We start from the raw sequence: 21,904 nt of genomic DNA on the forward strand, positions 1-21,904 counted from the left end.
AGCCAGAAACGGATGACAGATCCACGACACCGGGAACTACTTTGGCCGAAATAAATTAAGATAAACGATCGGAACAAGGTATGAGCGATTAGCGTTTTAATATAAGATATATTTAGTATTTAATTATTATAAAAAGCTATTTTTATGCAATTTAAACGTTGAACTGACGATTTTTTATGGATAACTCGGTTTAATAGAAAAACTGCAAGAATTGCGACCATTATCCACACCATTCAACACGGAATTCAGAGACACAGACCTCTTAAGATAATTAAGAGTATATAGTAATAATAATTCACAAAGAAGCTACTCTACTCGAATTAAAAATGAACCAAGAAAAAATATTTCTTACTCGCTGAAATCGAATGACACTAAAAATTATTCACGCACACATATTGAAAGTAAAATTAACTTAAACTTCTTCATACAAATCTTAATCAGCATTAAATACGTTGTGTTATATAAAAAAACAGCAATACTTTTAATTATCTATAGTAAAAGCTTCACATCACCTGCTAAAAGCTTGCAACAATGCAAATATCACATCAAATCGCTTCTGCCTACAATTTGAACAGAAGAGAAAATTTTCGTCAGAGTTTAAAGGAAATTGGGTGAGGGCCGTTAATCAGAATGTTAGGCTTTGAGGCTGCACCGTACGTGAGGTTGATACAGGCTTTGTTTATTTCATGTCATTATTTATTATTTATCTAGCTTTCCGTCTGTAAATGGAAATGAGACATTTTCACGGTAAGAAGCCTATATATATCTAGCCTAATGCCTATCTTAAGACAGAAATATTATCGTAAAATCACTCTGTTGTGACGTGGAAGAAAGACAAACACACTTTCGAATTTATAATATTCAGTAAGAATACATTTATTTATGCTAGGCAAGTGAAGTTAAGTACCTAAAACGGCTTAGAATTATAAATTACTAGCTTACCGCCCGCGGCTTCGCCCGCTTTGTTTAAAACCTAATAAATTATACATACTAAAACCTTCCTCTTGAATCACTCTTAAAAAATAATCACTCACTGAATCACTCTTAAATAAAAAATAAATAATCACTATTAAAAAAAAAGACGAGTTGCACTCCGGTAGTGCCGGCAGTAGTGAAAACTTGATTATTAACGTTGAGCATGTTTGATAATTATTTTGGAATCCGTCGCTTTTTCGATCAGGTCACGTGTCCCGACGCGAGTTTAAGATTTTATACCCATTACAGAAAAAGTGCTCAACGCCGCTAAATAAGTTTTCACTTCAAAAAACCGCATCAAAATCCGTTGCGTAGTTTTAAAGATTTAAGCATACAAAGGGACATAGGGACAGAGAAAGCGACTTTGTTTTATACTATGTAGTGAAGCCTTTCTCTTGTGAGAGCACTCCGTTAAGAAGTAGTCTTTATTTCAATCAATATAGAGTAGGTAAATATCTTAATCTGTTTAATACACATACATGTCACAAGACATAATAGTATACAACGCTTTACGAAACTGTTCAATATCTAGCGATATTCCATTCATAATATTATTAGGTACTAGAGGTCCGCCCCGGCTTCGCCCGTGGTACATAATATTTACGTTTTCTCTACATAAGAACCATCCTCGTACTTCAAGGAATATTATAAAAAAAGAATTATCGAAATCGGTTCAGCCGTTCTCGAGTTATGCGCTTACCAACACATTTTGCGATTCATTTTTATATATAAGACTAGCGGTCCGCCCCGGCTTCGCCCGTGGTACATATTTACGTTTTCTCTACATAAGAACCATCCTCGTACTTCAAGGAATATAATAAAAAAAGAATTATCGAAATCGGTTCAGCCGTTCTCGAGTTATGCGCTTACCAACACATTTTGCGATTCATTTTTATATATAAGAAGAAGAATAAGATAAGTATTTAATTTTTCTATTATACCATTGTACTTGGCTTTTACATTTAATTTTGTATTTGTTTTATTATACTGTAATATATTTTGATTCGAGCATCATGCAACTATTCTAAAACTAATATTGGTAAAACTTACGAGACACCTAAAAGAGTTTTATTGAAAAAGTGAAGTTTAGTTCAAAAATTGTTTCTACTGGTCATTAAACCCGAAACTATTAATATATTTCGTAAACGCGTTAAGTATAAATATGTGTAGTCTCGTATTTTCTGTACATATATAACTTTATTCCAAGTTAAATAAATCGTAAAGGTTATTTTCGAAATAATATTTCACCTAAGTTGTCATAGATTACTAGAAAGAGCTTATTTGAATCAAATAAATAATTAAAATTTTCGATTACCTACATATTTATTATAATGTCGTCTACATTTCTGCAAAATTGAAATCCTTTTTAACTAAACACGAATCTAAAGTACTTAGTTCATTAATAATGTTAACAAAATATATTTCATGAGTTAACTCTACCATGTCAACCAATTATGTCACTTCAAAATCAATCTATCCTTTCTTCTAGAATTTTCTAGAACCTTCTAGAACATTCTAGAACTTTAACTCACGAAAACCGCATCCTAACACGAATTCAAAATTATAGTTCGCTTGTTAAGCCGTTCCGTGGTTTATTCATATTCAAATATGCTACGTGCTTTATTCAAGACTACAGTTTGTGTAGTCGATGTCGACATTTTATCGACTACGCCTGTGGCTTAATCGATGAGTGATTTTTTTTTAGCTTTATAAATAATACAATACAAAGTTAGTATTTACGCTATAATGACAGAACGTAGAAGTTTTTTTTAGTTATTTTATAGGTAACTAGGTTTCCGCCCGCGGCTTCGCCCGCGCAGTCAAAGAAAAACCCGCATTGTTCCCGTTCCCGTGGGATTTCAGGGATTGCGTCATTTTCCCGGGATAAAAAGTAGCCTATGTCCTTTCTCGGGTATCAAAATATCTCCATACCAAATTTCATGAAAATTGGTTCAATAGTTTAGGCGTGATTGAGTAACAGACAGACAGACAGAGTTACTTTCGCATTTATAATATTAAGTATGGATTAGAAAGCTATATCTTTATCTATCGAATAACGGGTACTTTTTCCCATTCTACTCCCCTCCCTTTTCCCTTTTTAGGTACAGTTTTTTGTATGTGTATTTAAATAATAAATTATGTCATCACATAATATACGAATATAATAGACCGGGAGATACTGACACAAAATTTCGAGTCATTTGTAACAGGATGGCGGTTCTACAGGGGTCTTAGTACGCAATGACAAAAAGAAAAACGATGGTGTGAACACTGGTACCGGTGGCTTAGTCGCGTGGGCGTTAGTCGAACTCGTCGTAAAAATAGCGAAAGTCAAACGATTTGTAACACAAAAATTTTAGAATTTACCGATAGCCCATAAAAAAGAAGTAGGCGGTAGTGTCATGCCATACTTTTCCGGTGTGACTTACAGCCCGCCATACCGACGCAAATGTGTTGATTTAAAAAAAAACAATTCAACCATTTGTACCAGCCTAACTTTTGCACAGGTAACCATCGTCGTGTAGCCATTTACGAAAATCACCATACCATACTTTTCGGACGATTCCAAATGGTCGCCATACCGCCGAAAATCTGCAAAAATTTTTTTTTTCGCCAAACTTTTTGTACCAGTATTGCATTTGGATTTTTGGAGAGTATTTGATAAAATGTGACCATTATTATATTTGCCATACTTCTAGCAGGGGGAAAAAGTGCTGCCATACTTCATAAATAAATTTATTATTAATTTATAGAAGTGAAGATTTCTACCACCTAGATCTTTGAAATTTTGTATTTATATTTGTTGAACCTCAAACTTATAGGAAAGATTAATGCCATACTGTTACAAATCGTTCAAAATACGAATAAATTCATACAATAAAAAAAAAATCTTATACACATTCGCCACCTCCCACAGGTATGGCATTATCACACTTCTATTTATAATCATTCAGGAGTTGTTGAAAAAAAAATTTAGAGTGTTACAAATGGTTCGGCGAAAAAAAAATTTGCAGATTTTCGGCGGTATGGCGACCATTTGGAATCGTCCGAAAAGTATGGCATGGCGATTTTCGTAAGTGGCTGCACGACGATGGTTACCTGTGCAAAAGTTAGCCTGGTACAAATGGTTGAATTGTTTTTTTTAAATCAACACATTCGCGTCGGTATTGCGGGCTGTAAGTCACACCGGAAAAGTATGGCATGACACTACCGCCTACTTCTTTTTTATGGGCTATCGGTAAATTCTAAAATTTTTGTGTTACAAATCGTTTGACTTCGCTATTTTTCCGACGAGTTCGACTAACGCCCACGCGACTAAGCCGCCGGTACCAGCGTCCACACCATCGTTTTTCTTTTTGTCATTGCGTACTAAGACCCCTGTAGAACCGCCATCCTGTTACAAATGACTCGAAATTTTGTGTCAGTATCTCCCGGTCTATAATTTAGAAATCAAAATAGTAATTTTGAATACGATAGCAATCTTATACAACTAAATTAATAGAAATCTATTATTTACGCACTCTCAAACGTCTCCAATCAACGAATTTGCATATAAGATAGACTTGTAATTATTTACATTATAATTATTAACGTTTCAACGCTAAATAAACTCACTCGTTACGTATTAAATCTATAATAACTCAGTGTTTAAATGGTGTTTAAGCGTACACTATGACTCAATTACACCGTACCATAATCGAATTAAGACGCATCGTTAAATTGAATCGTAGTTTATTTTATTTATTTATTGGTTTTTAATAATATAGATGATTTTGCTAAAGCTTTGGCCACAATTTAGACTTTTTTTTAGGTTTATCTTCTTGGTTTCGAAGACCCAATTTCTAATCAGGAACCTGCAAATAGAAAACATATATAACATAAGTTACAAACTATTATATACTTATAGGCAATAATATCTTAGACTAGCTGTGCCCCGCGGGTTCACGCGCATTGCTCCGCTACTGTTAGTCTTAGCGTGATGATATATAGCCTATATAGCCTTCCTCTATAAATGGGCTATCTAAAAACGAAAGAATTTTTCAAATCGGACCAGTAAGTACTTCCTAAGATTAGCGTGTTCAAAGAAACAAACAAGCCAACTCTATTCTAACACTACACGCTCAAAAACTCTTTTGAAAGAACATTCATTTCAAATATCTAATATTAAAATAAAATATCACAAAAGTATGATTATAATGAATCCCTATTTATAGAATCTCTCTAACTGATATTTATAATCTGTGGTAAAGTATTTAAAACGTAGCTTGAGGGTATTGATAAAGATAATCCTTAAAGTTTTAGACGTTTAATGAAATATTAATCTCCATGGTTACCTTAGAATTTCCAAAATCCCTTTTTATTACAAATTTTTATGTGTAGGTATGGAAACATTTTGTACTTCTTATTTCTTTGATATTGTTAAGTTTACATGATATTGTATGTAATGTATTTATAAAAATTTAATTTTATCATATGAAACTATGGCGTTTGATTGGTTTGACTAGTAAAACGTTTTGGGAATTATCGTCTAAGCCAACTTGAGCGTCTATTTTTTTTTTATTGCAGAGTAATCTTATTTCCACGCAATTTGTGGTAAATTAACATGCTTGTTATTGAAAAATTAGATTTCTCTCTTTCTGAAGCAACTTCATCTTTTCACATAGAAAAATATTTTTACCAATTTTTTCACTTATTTATAAAATTTGTTCTTTCTATTACTATCAATGTGTTAATAAATGGACTATCCAAAAAAACTAAAACAAACTTTTTAGCCACACAATATTATCTTGAACGTTACGCTACGGTGTGATAGGCGGCCGTCTAATCCAAACTCTCGCGCTAATCCCAAGGAATATCCTGCCGCATATTTATTACGGACTAAGTGACATATCACACTAGCGGATTGCGAGCGGTTTCAAAGCGGAGCGGGTGCGCAACGAATACGTTGCGGTTGCGCAGCGAATTCGTTGCGGACGCGTGGCAGATGCGCAACGTTTACGTCGCAGTCATGTACACTCATTAACAAAATGGAATCCGTGCTGGTTGTTACTTATAACTTGTGATAGTATAATAATTATGAGATCATTATTTTTTACGAGTTTCATAACATGTTAATGTTTAGGGTATTGTTTTATCTATTAAATCTTGGTCGAAATGCAATCAGATAACTTAATTGCTCATTAAGAAAGTTCATTAGTGAAATAAATGTTAAAGCTCCTTAACTAAAACAGGGCTATCTTATTATTAGATAAATAGCAGTGAATAGAAAATTTTATCAAGCAACCAGCAACTCACTATCACTTTGCTCATAATTAGGTTCACAAAATCTCTTTATAACATACGTTGCTATGGGAGAGATTATACTGGTCAGTCGTTACATACTTTTGGAATGTATGGTACATTCTAAAAGTCCTAGTAATTCAATTTTATAGCACCTTTTTTTAACAACTCCAGTTGTTATTACATCTTTAGTTAACTGTTAAGTAAGTGCATTTCCACAGTACGGTTAAAAAATTGAGTGCTACAGAAACGATGGAAATATTGAATGGAAGTTAGGCAAGGCGGAAGGGCTGGCTTTTGTGCAAGAGTATACAAAATGACGCGTCCGCAACGAATTCGCTGCGCAACCGCGGCGTGTTCGTTGCGCGCCCGCAACGTATTCGTTGCGCACCCGCTCCGCTTTGAAACCGCTCGCAATCCGCTAGTGTGATATGGCACTTAGAGCGCGGCTTATTCTATTATCTAAATCACTATTACACCGTCATTCTAAACTGTAACGTTTTAACGAGCAACTTGAATTAAGATGATGACCTTGAGCTACGCGAAAGAATTAAAAAGATTACGTAAAAAGTTTTTCCTGATAAATATAAAGGAGGGCGAATATTATATAAGTACTAGCGGTCCCGGCTTCGCCCGTGGTACATATGAAAAATAGATGTTAGCCGATTCTCAGACTTACCCGATATGCACAGAAAATTTCATGAGAATCGGTCCACCCGTTTCGGAGGAGTATGCAGACTAACATTGTGACACGAGAATTTTATATATAAGATTCTGGATTTTTATCAGTTGTGTATAGAACCAATTATTGAAGTAAAAGTTCATGCGCTAGTTGTAACTATTGGAGGTAGAACAGAGGCGGTTAGAAAGGTTTTTTTTTTAATATGATACTTATGTTTTCTGTGTTTTCTAACATGTTCATCTATCCCAACGTGGATGTTCCACATAGTTTAAACATAATAAAGCGTCTAGATTCTAGACAATAGAAAAACATAATTGAAGGCATTATTTATCTGTAGTTTATCTAAATTAACTCAAGAAATATTAATGTTCATTTTATTTTTAGTTCTTTGACATCAGAAAGTATCAGACAAACAATGGAAGAAGTAATTTAGTTAAAAAAAACTTATTAATAAAAACCAACTTGATAAATTTCAATCGTTTTAATAATTTCTGTGGAATACAGTTTTGGTCTAGCAGTTCTTTATAATTGTCTCAAAATCTATAATTATGAAAAGGAAATCAAAGAATTGAGTTTAAAATTTGAATCGAAAGAACAATAACGAATAATTTAATCTATTAATAATTGTACGTAAATTGTATTGTTTAAATTTTTAATAAAATATGAGATTATTCATAATATCCTAAAGAGTATAACCTCAATTTCTAAAACCTTTAGGAATAAATTTCTAAGAATAATTTCACGATTAATTTTCTTAGTTGTTATTCTACGAAGAAAACGGGCGATGCCCCGTTGTTAATATTTAGTTTCTTTGTTTTTCTACGCTTTTGTGTCAGCTTTGTTTTTAAAGAAACAAAGGATAAATTCAAAAATTACTGCACTGATTTTCATACTGTTTTCACCAATGGAAAGCGCAGTTTTCTACAACACGGGCGAAACCGCGGGCAGGAGCCATGTAATTTTATTTTCATTACCTATTTACATACAACAACTTAATATATTTCACCAATAACATTTCCTACAACTTGATATATTGTGTCATAACATTAAAAATTCAAATGCTTTACAAATGAAAAAAAAAATCTCGCCCCAAAAAGAAAAGAAAAAGACGCGGATTCAAATCCCGCCTCGTGAGTCGTGACTCGTGATCAATTTTTTCTATTCTTCAAAAATCGCATTTCCTACAAAATACTTAACTTCACCTAAAATCAGACATTACACATCACTTATAAGACATAGAAAAAAAACCGTCTCAAGCAAATTGTTTGCACTATCTCACTGTATTTGTCTCTAAGTGTGGCTTTATACCGTACACAGAAACTCCATCTGCGCCAATTTCAATAGCAAAAAGTTATATACTTTCCCTTGGCTTTAGATTTTTCCAATCGATGTATTGTTATTCTAGCGATATAAGAAAATTGTGAAATTAGACTGTGTTAATTATTATTTCTATGTAAGATATTGAATTTGGGACTTAGATACAATGTAGAAAAAAAACATTAAAAAATCTAATATCTAATATCTAATATTCTAATATTTCTAATATTTCTAATATACAATATTATAAAGGCGAAAGTTTGTAAGGATGTATGGATGTATGGATGTTTGTTACTCTTTCACGTAAAAACTACTGAACCGATTACAATGAAATTTAGCACACATATAGAGGGTAACTTGGATTAACACATAGGATAGGTTTTATCCCGGAAATCCCACAGGAACGGGAACTATGCGGGTTTTCCTTTGAAAACGCGCGAGCGAAGCCGCGGGCGGAAATCTAGTAGTATATATTTCCCAAAATAGCATAAAGAATCCATGAAATTGTATAATTTATTTGATATTTTAAAGCATTAAAATGCTTTAAAAATGAGAATTTTTACAGAATAGTTGCAGAAACACGCGGGTTGGAATCCCACCTCGTGGTCGTATTTTTTTTGTTCTTTAAACAATTCTTATATCTATTAATGTTAACTTTATTAATTGTTTATGTTTAGCTTTAATACTTTACATAATATATTGTTACGAAAAGTAGGTTGGTATACAGGGTGTCCTATCTTGACAGGCCTTGACTATTTGGCCTATCTTTCAGCTGAGCAAACCTGCATGAAAATCTCCGTGTGAAAATATCTATGTGAAAATCTCTGTGTGAAAATATCTATTTGAAAATCTCTGTGTGAAAATCTCTGTGTGAAAATCTCTGTGTGAAAATCTCTGTGTGAAAATCTGTGTGAAAATCTCTGTGTGAAAATCTCTGTGTGAAAATCTCTGTGTGAAAATCTCTGTGTGAAAATCTCTGTGTGAAAATCTCTGTGTGAAAATCTCTGTGTGAAAATCTCTGTGTGAAAATCTCTGTGTGAAAATCTCTGTGTGAAAATCTCTGTGTGAAAATCTCTGTGTGAAAATCTCTGTGTGAAAATCTCTGTGTGAAAATCTCTGTGTGAAAATCTCTGTGTGAAAATCTGTGTGAAAATCTCTGTGTGAAAATCTCTGTGTGAAAATCTCTGTGTGAAAATCTCTGTGTGAAAATATCTGTGTGAAAATATCTGTGTGAAAATCTCTGTGTGAAAATCTCTGTGTGAAAATCTCTGTGTGAAAATCTCTGTGTGAAAATCTCTGTGTGAAAATCTCTGTGTGAAAATCTCTGTGTGAAAATCTCTGTGTGAAAATCTCTGTGTGAAAATCTCTGTGTGAAAATCTCTGTGTGAAAATCTCTGTGTGAAAATCTCTGTGTGAATATCTCTGTGTGAAAATCTCTGTGTGAAAATCTCTGTGTGAAAATCTCTGTGTGAAAATCTCTGTGTGAAAATCTCTGTGTGAAAATCTCTGTGTGAAAATCTCTGTGTGAAAATCTCTGTGTGAAAATCTCTGTGTTAAAATCTCTGTGTGAAAATCTCTGTGTGAAAATCTCTGTGTGAAAATCTCTGTGTGAAAATCTCTGTGTGAAAATCTCTGTGTGAAAATCTCTGTGTGAAAATCTCTGTGTGAAAATCTCTGTGTGAAAATCTCTGTGTGAAAATCTGTGCCTGTCGCTCGCGACTACGCTCGCGACAGGCACAGATTTTCAATAAGTGACATTTGGCTTACAGTTGTGCGTAGCAGAGAGTTATATTACGTGATGGTCATATTTTGCTAAACTATATGCTTATTTATAATGTCCAAACTCAAGTAGGTATATGAATTCATTCAGTATAGATACGTCACCCAGGCACGTTTTTTTATGTGATTTTATTTTTTTACGGGCCCTTGAAGTGGTGAACATACTGGGTAATTTTATCTTTCTTGGCATTTAATTCTTTTTTTTATTCCATTCGAAGATCTAACGATAGTAAATGTTACCATACTGAATTGGCCTATCTTTCAGCTTAGCAAACAAAAAAAAATCAAGCATCTAGCGCAACAATTGACGTCACCATGAGTGAAAATATCATCGTACTCGGCGATAGGTGAAAAACGTCATAACTCCGAAAATACGAAAAATCGCATAACATACATGGGGGTGATTCGGATAGCCCTCTAGGTCCTCTACCTCCCAGCTTCCGTTCATCACTACTTTTTGGGACACCCTGTATAAAACCAAAACCATTCCATAAACCAACTTTCGAAAAAAAGAAATGTATACTAGACTTTAACAAAATAATATTTATAAACTTCTAATTATTTTTAACACGCATTTATCTATAAGAAGATTCACAAATACTTCATTCAACAGACGAACTATTAACAAGAAACACAACGCTATTATACTTGCATCTCTGCACACGAAAATTGACTTCCCATGTGTATTTAGAGTAACAAGCGTATGTTAGTAATATATAATAGAAGTAATATATAGTATTATATTATCTGTGGCAATGTTATCTACAGAATCCGACGATGTGCTAACTTCCCTACTAAAGTTTAAACTTAACTTGTAACATCTACATATATTCAACCTCTGTCCTTATCTTAAATTATAGTTGTTTATGTGGGCAGCTATTATCAATAGTATGTACTAACTAGAGAAACTTTAGCCTAATAAGGTCGATGCATCTGTATGTAGTATGGGCTAGTATCTAATCTGTGATATGGGAGCAGGTAATTTAATAAATAATAATTAAAAAAACCAATAGACTTACCTTCTGTTTGAATAAGAACATCAAATGAATTGTATCTAATAAAGAAAATTGTCATGTTTGATTTTAATTTTCTCTCAAAATACGGGAATCCAATTAATTTATAAATTTAATATAATGGGACATTTACATTTAGTTCAAGCGGGTTTCAAAGGATTTAATGTAATTTCTGAGTAAGGTAAACCCCTTCGTGGATAAAGGGGCGCATGGTTTAGTTTGTGTGGGTCACAAATAAAATTAACTGCCAATACTGTTTGTTATATATTTTTTGATATATATGTATAAAAAAATAGATTTTATGGTACTGAAAATTCTGCTTACAAGCTGTATAAAAAGCTGACTTTTTAGAGCATTCTTATTTTATAAATTTACTAGCGGTCCGCCCCGGCTTCGCCCGTGGTACATATGAAAAATAGATGTTGGCCGATTCTCAGTCTTACCCGATACGCACAGAAAATTTCATGAGAATCGGTCCACCCGTTTCGGAGGAGTATGCAGACTAACATTGTGACACGAGAATTTTATATATAAGACAAGCGGCCCGCCCCGGCTTCGCCCGTGGTACATATGAAAAATAGATGTTGGCCGATTCTCAGACTTACCCGATATGCACAGAAAATTTCATGAGAATCGGTCCACCCGTTTCGGAGGAGTATGCAGACTGTGACACGAGAATTTTATATATAAGATTTATAATATTTCATGGAAAACAATTACTTTGAAGACATAATAAGGTTTATTATTATTCAGAAATACAAACACATACACAACAAATTTTTAAAGTATAATATTAGAATAGCTATTAACATTCCATAGAAAAGCTAAATTTTGAAAAAATGTATGGATGTTTGTTTACCTTTTACCATAGAATACTTAACCCTTGGCATGCCTGGTGGGCATAAGTTACACTCTATGCCTGGTGGGTCTCTCAGACCCCGATTTCAAAATGATATTATTTTCTATAAATTTTATTATGTTAGATGATTTAATGATTCAAGACGCATGCTTAAAGGGCAAAAAAGAGATAGTAAAAAAAATCACATTAGAAATTAATCAACTTTATTAAAATATTTGAAATTAAACTTTAACTCACTTTTTTAAGCAACATTTCGTGACTATAACTTTGTTAACATATAATTAGTATCAAAAGTAATGTGATCATAATCAGACTTTAATCCAGTGTAAGGCACTATCATAAACTTAATCTAAATTACAAAGTCTTCATCACTTGCATTTACACTTTGTAAAGCTTTGGTTTGGTAACACTTTGCGCATTGAAAAATCGAGTGGTCAAGACAAATGTGACATCTACATGTCTCACAAATGTACTAATGGATGGACAGAGGCACCTCCATTTCAGTATCCGAAGTGGTGGAGCCTGCATCATTTTCTTCCTCCTCAATCAAATGCAACTAAGTCTTCCTCATCCAACTCTTAGAATAATAAACTAGCTATATCCTCGTCTGTTAGTTGTTTATTCATGATTAAACTGAAAAAAACAATAAAATAGGATAATGCAATGTACAAACTAATACTATTTAACACCAAATTCCAATATTTATAAGAAAAAAGAAAAATAAATACTTACAAAATAAAGTCACGCCGTATGCCTGGTGGGGTCTGTGGGACCCGCACGCACTTTAAGCACGTCCTTTTACGTTCGTAGCTCGCCTCGGGCTGAGGAAGTGGGTGGATGGCATTCTGCGGTTAGTAACGGCCAGCTACTAAAAACGGTGAGGCGCGAAATTCAAATTTAAACGAACTACAACGGTTCGCGCGTTGGTGTGGGTCTGACAGACCCTACCAGGCATGCCAAGGGTTAATAGTTGCTAACGCTACTTTTACGGAAAAACCACTGGTCGGATTTTGATGATATTCGGTAGTGATATAGCTTATAAACCCTCATAACGCTTTTGCTATTGAAACCGCGTGGAACAGCTAGGTAATAAATACACCTAGATAAATAATTATATCAATTATATTATGATAAATAATAGAAACACTAAATCTAATAGAGCTCCTAGAAGGTTCGATAAGTTAGACAAAGACAAATGTATGGTTTTTGTATAAGTTAGAAAGGGAGCAATTTAGCAGGCGTAGTATTTTTAGATTTTCGGTTAGGACAGACTTGCAAAGATAAGTTAAGTATAGCAAGTGGACTCTCTGTTAAGCTGAATGGCTAGTGATGTGCGGGGTATTGATTTATCGATAATTTTTTATTGAAGATTTTATTTCTTAATAAATATCGTTTGTACTGTAATTTTTATGGCAATGGCTTATGTGCAATACATATAATATGCATGTCTAAATCACAGTCTTACAAAATCTAAGTTCTAGACCCTATAGACACCATTTTAACATAAAATAATATGATAGTTATAAGAAAATAGTTAACTGCGTAAACCTACATAAATCTCTCTATTTTATATTATTTACACAGCCACAATTTTAGTATTAAACAGAACTGTGGCATCTTTAAAAATAAAAGTCTAATACAATACATTTTTAATGTAACGAATATGAAATTACTATACAGTTTGTCTTCCTCTTATTGGATAGAGTTTGTACAAACTGCTACCCCTAGTTTTAACATAATTTCATCTTAAAAAGGATAAAACACACACACATCACTAGTTCGGTCATCGAAGCGAATAATCAGGTGACTGTCTGAATAACGAAACGCCACGGAATTCTCTCTTTTGTGTTTCACGGTGTGGCTGGAGTTACAGCGATTTACTGCAATAATTTATAAGCAAGAAGAGAAAAGTTTCAGCACACGTTTCAGAAGTGAAACTTCTTTGGCAAGATTCAAAGATAGCAAAATCGTCGCCTTACTCCATAACGCGACGGTATTACCATGACGCGACCTTGAAATTTTACTCTCAACGCGCCTAAAGAAGTTTCAATTCAAAATATCGTGTTATTTTGAAGAAAATCTTCACAAACATCTAACGTAGCTAACAAACGTTACCTATTGAATACTCTACACTCTATCTAAATAGAAATAGCCTACTTACAAAAAATTGGTTATCTGTAAAGTCGATTTACTGACGATAGCTGAACGTGACAACGTCCGAATGTGCTTCTTTGTCGCTCGTTCCGCGCTCTCGCTTGCACTTCAAGCCTTACATGGAACGGAGGTAACGCCGCATGAGTCATGTTTTTTCGTGCGTGCAGAATCTCTATCGAATTATAAGACGTTGTCACGTCATAAATTAATTATCAATCGCTATCTCAATATTTTGACATAATATAAAGAAGACAATATAATCTCCCGCTATCAAAGAGACCATACTCCTCTTACGTTCCGCACTGCAAGACCTACCGTTCGATGCATTTGCACTTTACGTCTTATTTTAAAGAATCTCTGGACAGACGATTGGAGAGGTTGTTACGGTATCTTTGAATCTAAAGTTGGACAGTGATTGTCTTTAGTAACTGGCTAGTAATGCTTTACAACTGAAGGACATCTATAGAATCGATTTTGAAGTAAGATTCTAATATTAACGAAGTTCAAAAGCGTTTTAAAAATGAGAAATTATAGAGTAAAGAATATAAAAAAAATATCATGAGGCAGGATAGGTACTTGCTTTTTCGCTGTAACTAACAAACGCCTGAAAACACATTTGTATAAGTTAACACACATTAAGAAATACCGAAAATAATACATGTTACACCAAGGAATCTCTCACTACTAATGCCCAGATAAAAAGGTATCTACTCATAATAACACTTCAGGCACTTATCAATTAAGTAGCTAATGGAAAGCTCAGCAGTGTCCAGCACGGTTGGTTGGTTCGAGTGTCGGGCGGCTGGTATAAAGCGAGGGCGCGGCTCCATGTGGACACTCACGCAGCATCAGCCTCTCCACTCGTGCACAATCTGAGCTGCAAGATGTCCGCCAAGCTCGCAGCCATGTTCGCGCTTGTTGCAGTCGCAGCGAGCCTCGTCGAGGGCAATCCTTCTATCGTCACTGGATACGACCACTTGGAGTTGTGCATTGAGAATTGTGCTCAATGCAAGAAGACGCTCGGAGCGTGGTTCGACGGCCCGCTGTGTGCGGACTCTTGCCTCAAGTTCAGAGGGAAGCTGATCCCCGACTGCGAGGACGTAGCCTCCATTGCGCCCTTTCTCACCAAGATTTAAATAAGGCTACAAAATTGTTGTATAGTGAGGGTTTTACGACTTTCTATATAAATACGTTTAATTTATAATTAATCAATATAATGTATATGGTTCCTATTTTGAAATAAAATTAAATATCCTTAAAATGTATCCATTATTTAAATGAACCTACTGATCATCAACAACAGTAAACGCCTAAAATATAAACTAGTAATTAATCTTATATATAAAAATGAATCGCAAAATGTGTTGGTAAGCGCATAACTCAAGAACGGCTGAACCGATTTCGATAATTCTTTTTTTATTATATTCCTTGAAGTAAGAGGATGGTTTTTATGTAGAGAAAACGTAAACATGTACCACGGGCGAAGCCGGGGCGGACCGCTAGTCTTATATATAAAAATGAATCGCAAAATGTGTTGGTAAGCGCATAACTCGAGAACGGCTAAACCGATTTCGATAATTCTTTTTTTATTATATTCCTTGAAGTACGAGGATGGTTTTTATGTAGAGAAAACGTAAATATGTACCACGGGCGAAGCCGGGGCGGACCGCTAGTTATTTAATACAATCAACAAAATTCACCTACTTCTGTAGCATTCTCAATAAATTCTTCAAGCAGAAATCGAATACAACAACAAATTTTCAGTTTTCACTTACAAAGTTATTTGAACAATATTATACAATTTTAAACAATAATTACTTGAAAATAACAATCAAAATAAAAAAAAACAGAATTGCTTCATTCGAAATCCAATTTTAAAATGTTTTAGTACAAGTTTTTGTTACATAATAAGTTTTTAAAAAAGAAGTTCCTTGTCTCGCAACTTAACATGAAAAGCGATCATAAGTTAATCTAATTTTAAAACTTAGCCTCATCGCTCATAACTTAGCTGATAAACATCAACTTACGTCTTGAAGGACATTTTCCTTCTATCTATATTCTATACTAATATTATAAAGCTGAAGAGTTTGTTTGTTTGAACGCACTTATCTCAGGAACTACTGGTCCGATTCGAAAAATTCTTTCGGTGTTACATAGCCCATTTATCGAGGAAGGCTACAAGCTATATATATCATTACGCTAAGACCAACAGGAGCGGAGCCAAGCGGGTGAAACCGTGGAGCGCAGCTAGTCGTATATAAAGCTTTAGAACAAAAAAAGTTATTTTGTTATCTAAATCATCTTTCTTAATACTATTATAAAGGCGAAAGTTTGTATGGATGTTTGTTACTCTTTCACGCAAAAACTACTGAACCGATTACAATGAAATTTAGCACACATATAGAGGGTAACTTGGATTAACACATAGGATAGGTTTCATCCTGGAAATCCCACGGGAACGGGAACTATGCGGGTTTTTCTTTGAAAACGCGGGCGAAGCCGCGGGCGGAAATCTAGTAATAGAATATTTTGGGTGCTTCTTAATTGACAAAAATAAGTTTGGTAAGCAAACTTGGCTACTTAGTAACCAACTTAATTAAAGGTTCAAATTCTCATTGCTCTTTATTTTGAGCAACGTAATTACATAACTTGTTAATAACATAAAATAAAGGATTTCATTTTTATTTTAAAAAGGTCGTAAAGAGTTATATTGATATACGTTTAATATTACTCAGGTTGTAGACGCTGTATTAAGCATTTTCAATCTCAAGTTTCCTGCCTGTCTTTTTAACTTTTACTCTACAGAGCAGAAAATTTATATTTATTTTAACTTATGATTGTCCTTTAAAAATCTATATTAAAAGTGTAATATCAAGTTAAAGAGTAAAATTAATATAGAAAAGATACTTAATTTTTTGTGCGAAATCTGCAGTTGTTATTATTCTATATAAAGACAGAATAAAATATAGAATTTGTTGAATAATTCACGATTTAGTTCGATATTTTAGTTTTATAGCATTCAATTGCTTGAAAGACGTGGGTTCGAATCCTAACTGTGATCGATATAATTAATTCTTTAAAAAATGTGTAAATCAATGAATGTTTATAATTTCTGGTAAGATTAAATATTTTAAAAGATTTATTGAATTATTAAAAGAAGATACATATTATTAATATTAAAAATATTTGAGTCCGTTGTAAAGTTTCATTTGATTCAAATGCAAATCATGTAGTGTATTACCTCATACAATTTTTTTACCAGCTATTTAATCGTTATTTGTATAACATGTATGTATGTTGTGTGTTTCTAATATAAAGCATCTCAACTTGCTTCATATAAGAGTATCAGATTGTCAAATTACTATACGATGTGGTGAGAGTAGTTAGGGGGATTTAAAGAAAAACTATAGTCCGATATAACGTATATTATTCACGCTAATACATTACTTCTTAAACACTCTAAAATATACATCACAATTGCTAGTAAAAGTTATACAATAAGTCATATAACTTGAGATCAAATTACATCATAACTTATAATTTTAGTCTTAAATCTTGGTGAGAAAGGGCGCAATAGATGCGAAGTCTTCGCAGTCGGGGATCAGCTTCCCTCTGAACTTGAGGCAAGAGTCCGCACACAGTGGGCCGTCGAACCACGCTCCGAGCGTCTTCTTGCATTGAGCACAATTCTCAATGCACAACTCCAAGTGGTCGTATCCAGTGACGATAGAAGGATTGCCCTCGACGAGGCTCGCTGCGACTGCAACAAGCGCGAACATAGCTACGAGCTTGGCGGACATCTTGCGGCTCAGATTGTGCACGAGTGGAGAGGCTGATGCTGCGTGAGTGTCCACATGGAGCCGCGCCCTCGCTTTATACCAGCCGCCCGACACTCGAACCAACGAACCGTGCTAGACACTGCTGAGCTTTCCATTAGCTACTTAGTGCTTTAGTAATTCAATTAGGACTCAGAATAGAGCTGTAGAGATAGAAAACATTGATGCCTACAAATCAAATCATATGATTATAATATCAAATCTTCTCTTTTGTACGAAAGTTGGTGTTTTCTTCTATGATAAGTAAAAAATAAATAGGTTGTTAACGCTTCCGGATTGGCACGTCTATGTGGCTCAAGGCACATTTTACTTCAGTAGTCCCCCTTTTCACTCACGATGTTGAATTATGCCATCCTGTAATGTCTAGTTGTGTATCGATTGTGTGCCGTTTTTGAAGATCAATGTTGTGTTGGTAAGGTGTGGGTCTAGATAACACCATCATACTTATGATATCATTGTTTTCATTATAATATTTTATGTATAATTAAAAACTATTATAGTAGCTTGCATAGCATAATATAACTATAGCTTATTTGTCCATAAAAGGCCGGCAAAGCACCTGCAACACTTCTAGTGTTGCAAGTGTTTATGGGCGGTGGTGACCACTTACCATCAGGTGGCCCACCTGCCCCTTTGCCTGCTCTGACATAAAAAAAAAGTAGAGTCTTGTATGAGGATTTATAATATTGTCCGTTGTAAGACCTGTGTGCAAAGCAATGGATAATTATCATGCTATAATGAACTTTGTATCCATTGAGTAAAATAGGAACAATAACTTTTGTACATTATGTCTTAGCTAATATCACAGAAAACGTACTGCTTTTAAAAATAAACTATTATTCAAAAATTCTTAATTGAAATAATATCTAAAAAGGTGTGTATTTACGCTAAATACAATTACATAAATTGTATAATATTTGCTTTAGGAGGTATGTAGCAATATTGATTTGTACAAGAATATTATCTGCTTAGTTTTAAAGAAATTAAACCTTTTTACTCGATTGCGCTAGAATTTAGAGTAAGTTTCGTAAATGTTAAATATTTTGATGATTATGTGCTTTGTGCACACGAAATTTTATTATATTTCAACTGCAAAAATCGTTTCAGGTAACTGATTTCCTCGATTCGAAATGTGCATTTTTTTAAAACTCGACATTAAATATTTTAATTTTTGATGTACAAAATAATTGTGCTTATGTGTTTAAATGTGAAAACTGTAAGTAAAATTATAGTTAATACGAGCCCAACCCATAAAAAATATTGTATTTTAGACTTGAGTTTCTTTCAGAAATATTTATAATTAACTAGCTATGCCGTGCGTTTTCTCCCGCGGGCAAAAGTAAGTATTTCTATAGCTCATTTGAGGCTACATCATTGCAAAGTATTATTAAAATCCGTTCAGTGGTCTTCCCGTGAAAGAGCAAAAAAGATCACATCCATCCTCACAAATCGCATTTATGATATTAAAAAGATATTTTTGGTAAATTAGTTTCGAATAGATCATTTCATCTTTAAAGTCATTACAATCATCTGTTGAAGATCACCCATATGAAACTATACTCCACTTACTATACAAAAATACAAGTAAATGCAAAAACTTATATGTTTAGATGGTTGTTTTTAAAATTTGGTACAGATATAGATATCGCCTGGATAAGTACATTGACTATTTTTTAATCAAGTAATACGTGAGTGAAGCAGCGGGCTGTAACTAGTTGTTAATAAATAAGTAGAAAACCTAAAATAATAGATATTAAGATATTAGCAAAATTAAACTTATAAATTTATAAAGTATAGAAACAATTCGATCACGAGGCGGGACTCGAACCCGCATCCTTTCGCGCCATTCCGGGGCGGATGCCTAACCAATTCAGCCACTCGTGACCCGTCAGGTCCCGCCTCGTGATCGAATTTTTTCTATTCTTTATAAATTTATATTTATTATAAATTTATATTTCAACAAAATTTATAGTAACTAGTAGGTAATTTGTAACCATTAAGAGAAAAATATTTAATATCATTTATTATATTTATGTTGATCGTTGGACATGTAGAGCAAATATGAATACTTCTTCACTTCTTCGAATTATAAAGAGGATTATTTTTACTTGTGTATGTTGGAAACTGATAAATGCAGAACTACTGGACTGATTCCAAAAAAAATTACATCAACCTAAAGCATAATTTTTGAAAGATAAAGGCTAATTTCTATTTTTTTCAAAATTTTTAGCGTCTTTGCTACATAAATGCTTGTAAATGAAAAGGAAAGTAAGTCAATTTAGAGTTTAAGGGGGCGCATAAAGCAAAATAACCAATCTTCTATTAGATGATACGTGTAATATGCAAGACCAAATCTAAAAAATAAAATATATATATCAAACTGGATGATATGTTCAACGATTCTGTTTAATCAAAAACATAAAATATTAAAATTTACTCGATAAAAAAAATCACCAAGTTAGCTCTAATTTTCACACTTTTACGTTTTCTACTTGACATGGTAATACTTATTATGATTTTTTTTTCATAAACAATTATATTAAAACATTTGCAAGATATTTGTCAGAGCATTTTGTGTAATTACTTTTAGTTTTGGTTTTATCTGCGATAAACCACTTTTGGCGCTCTTTTTTTCTCGAGATAAACGTTTGATTTTGTCACGATAAAAGTGGTTTATATAGTGTTTCTTTGTTTGTTTGATTGTAATGAATAGGCTCATAAACTACTGGACTGATTTTAAAAATTCTTTAACCATTCGAAAGCTTCATTCTCCACGAGTAATATAGGCTATATAATATCATCATGCTAAGACCAACGGAGCGGAGTAATGCGGGTGAAACCGCGCGGCACAGCTAGTCAGCTATATATTTTAATACTTTTACAAATGCGTTCTTTATATGCTTGCATTATATGATCATCAAATTAGGATATGTTGATGGTTTGTAGGGATTCAATGAAAAACATTAGTCCAATATAACATATTTTATTCACGCTAATACATATTACTTCTTATCCACTATATAATATAAATAAGCATTGCTAGTAAACAATACACAATTTGTCATATAACTTGAGATCAAATGACAATATCATAACTAATAATTTCAGACTTAAATCTTGGTGAGAAAGGGCGCAATGGAGGCAAAGTCTTCGCAGTCGGGAATCAGCTTCCCTCTGAACTTGAGGCAAGAGTCCGCACACAGCGGGCCGTCGAACCACGCTCCGAGCGTCTTCTTGCATTGAGCACAATTCTCAATGCACAACTCCAAGTGGTCGTATCCAGTGACGATAGAAGGATTGCCCTCGACGAGGCTCGCTGCGACTGCAACAAGCGCGAACATGGCTGCGAGCTTGGCGGACATCTTGCGGCTCAGATTGTGCACGAGTGGAGAGGCTGATGCTGCGTGAGTGTCCACATAGAGCCGCGCCCTCGCTTTATACCAGCCGCCCGACACTTGAACCAACCAACCATGCTGGACGCTGCTGAGCTTTCCATTATCTTATATTAAATTATATCAATAAGTAACAACATTTCGAGCAAATACATTAGGCAGTAGAAGGCAAGGAATATGACGTCACCAAGTAATTTGAATTATCTATGTCCAGTTTTTCTTAAATCGTTTTAAAAAGGGGATGAATAAAATGACAAGTCTGGTCATAAAAATTATTACTAGGAAAAATCTTTCAATACGAGTGATGTAGATTAGTTTATAAGTACACTAATATTTACGTGTGAAGCTTATTCAAACCGATCTTCAAGTTATCAATAGACTGGCGGTCCGCCCCGGCTTCGCCCGTGGTACATATTTACGTTTTCTCTACATAAGAACCATCCTCGTACTTCAAGGAATATAATAAAAAAAGAATTATCGAAATCGGTTCAGCCGTTCTCGAGTAATGCGCTTACCAACAAATTTTGGGAATCATTTTTATATTATAGACTAGCGGTCCGCCCCGGCTTCGCCCGTGGTACATATTTTCGTTTTCTCTACATAAAAACCATCCTCGT

At 34.0% G+C, this 21,904-nt stretch overlaps 2 protein-coding genes and 1 pseudogene across 2 annotated transcripts; 1 reads left to right on the top strand and 2 right to left on the bottom strand.

The window, feature by feature from the left end:
* Positions 1-14,937: 14,937 nt before the first annotated feature.
* On the top strand, positions 14,938-15,216 carry LOC149898766 (eclosion hormone pseudogene; annotated as a pseudogene).
* A 2,375-nt stretch (positions 15,217-17,591) lies between these two features.
* LOC149898767 (eclosion hormone-like) lies at positions 17,592-17,887 on the bottom strand. Its single transcript, XM_090115162.1, has one exon. It carries the CDS (start codon positions 17,857-17,859, stop codon positions 17,608-17,610), a length of 252 nt encoding a protein of 83 aa, XP_089971288.1. The 5' UTR covers positions 17,860-17,887; the 3' UTR covers positions 17,592-17,607.
* A 3,056-nt stretch (positions 17,888-20,943) lies between these two features.
* LOC149898768 (eclosion hormone-like) lies at positions 20,944-21,289 on the bottom strand. The gene has a single exon (XM_090115161.1). The coding sequence runs from the start codon at positions 21,255-21,257 to the stop codon at positions 21,006-21,008; it is 252 nt and encodes an 83-aa protein (XP_089971287.1). The 5' UTR covers positions 21,258-21,289; the 3' UTR covers positions 20,944-21,005.
* Between the last annotated feature and the right edge of the window lie 615 nt (positions 21,290-21,904).

This window comes from Colias eurytheme, chromosome 22 (assembly GCF_061535395.1).
Source record: "Colias eurytheme isolate Ceu_HAF_F1 chromosome 22, ilColEury1 Martin Lab GWU primary, whole genome shotgun sequence".
Lineage (NCBI taxonomy): Eukaryota > Metazoa > Arthropoda > Insecta > Lepidoptera > Pieridae > Colias > Colias eurytheme.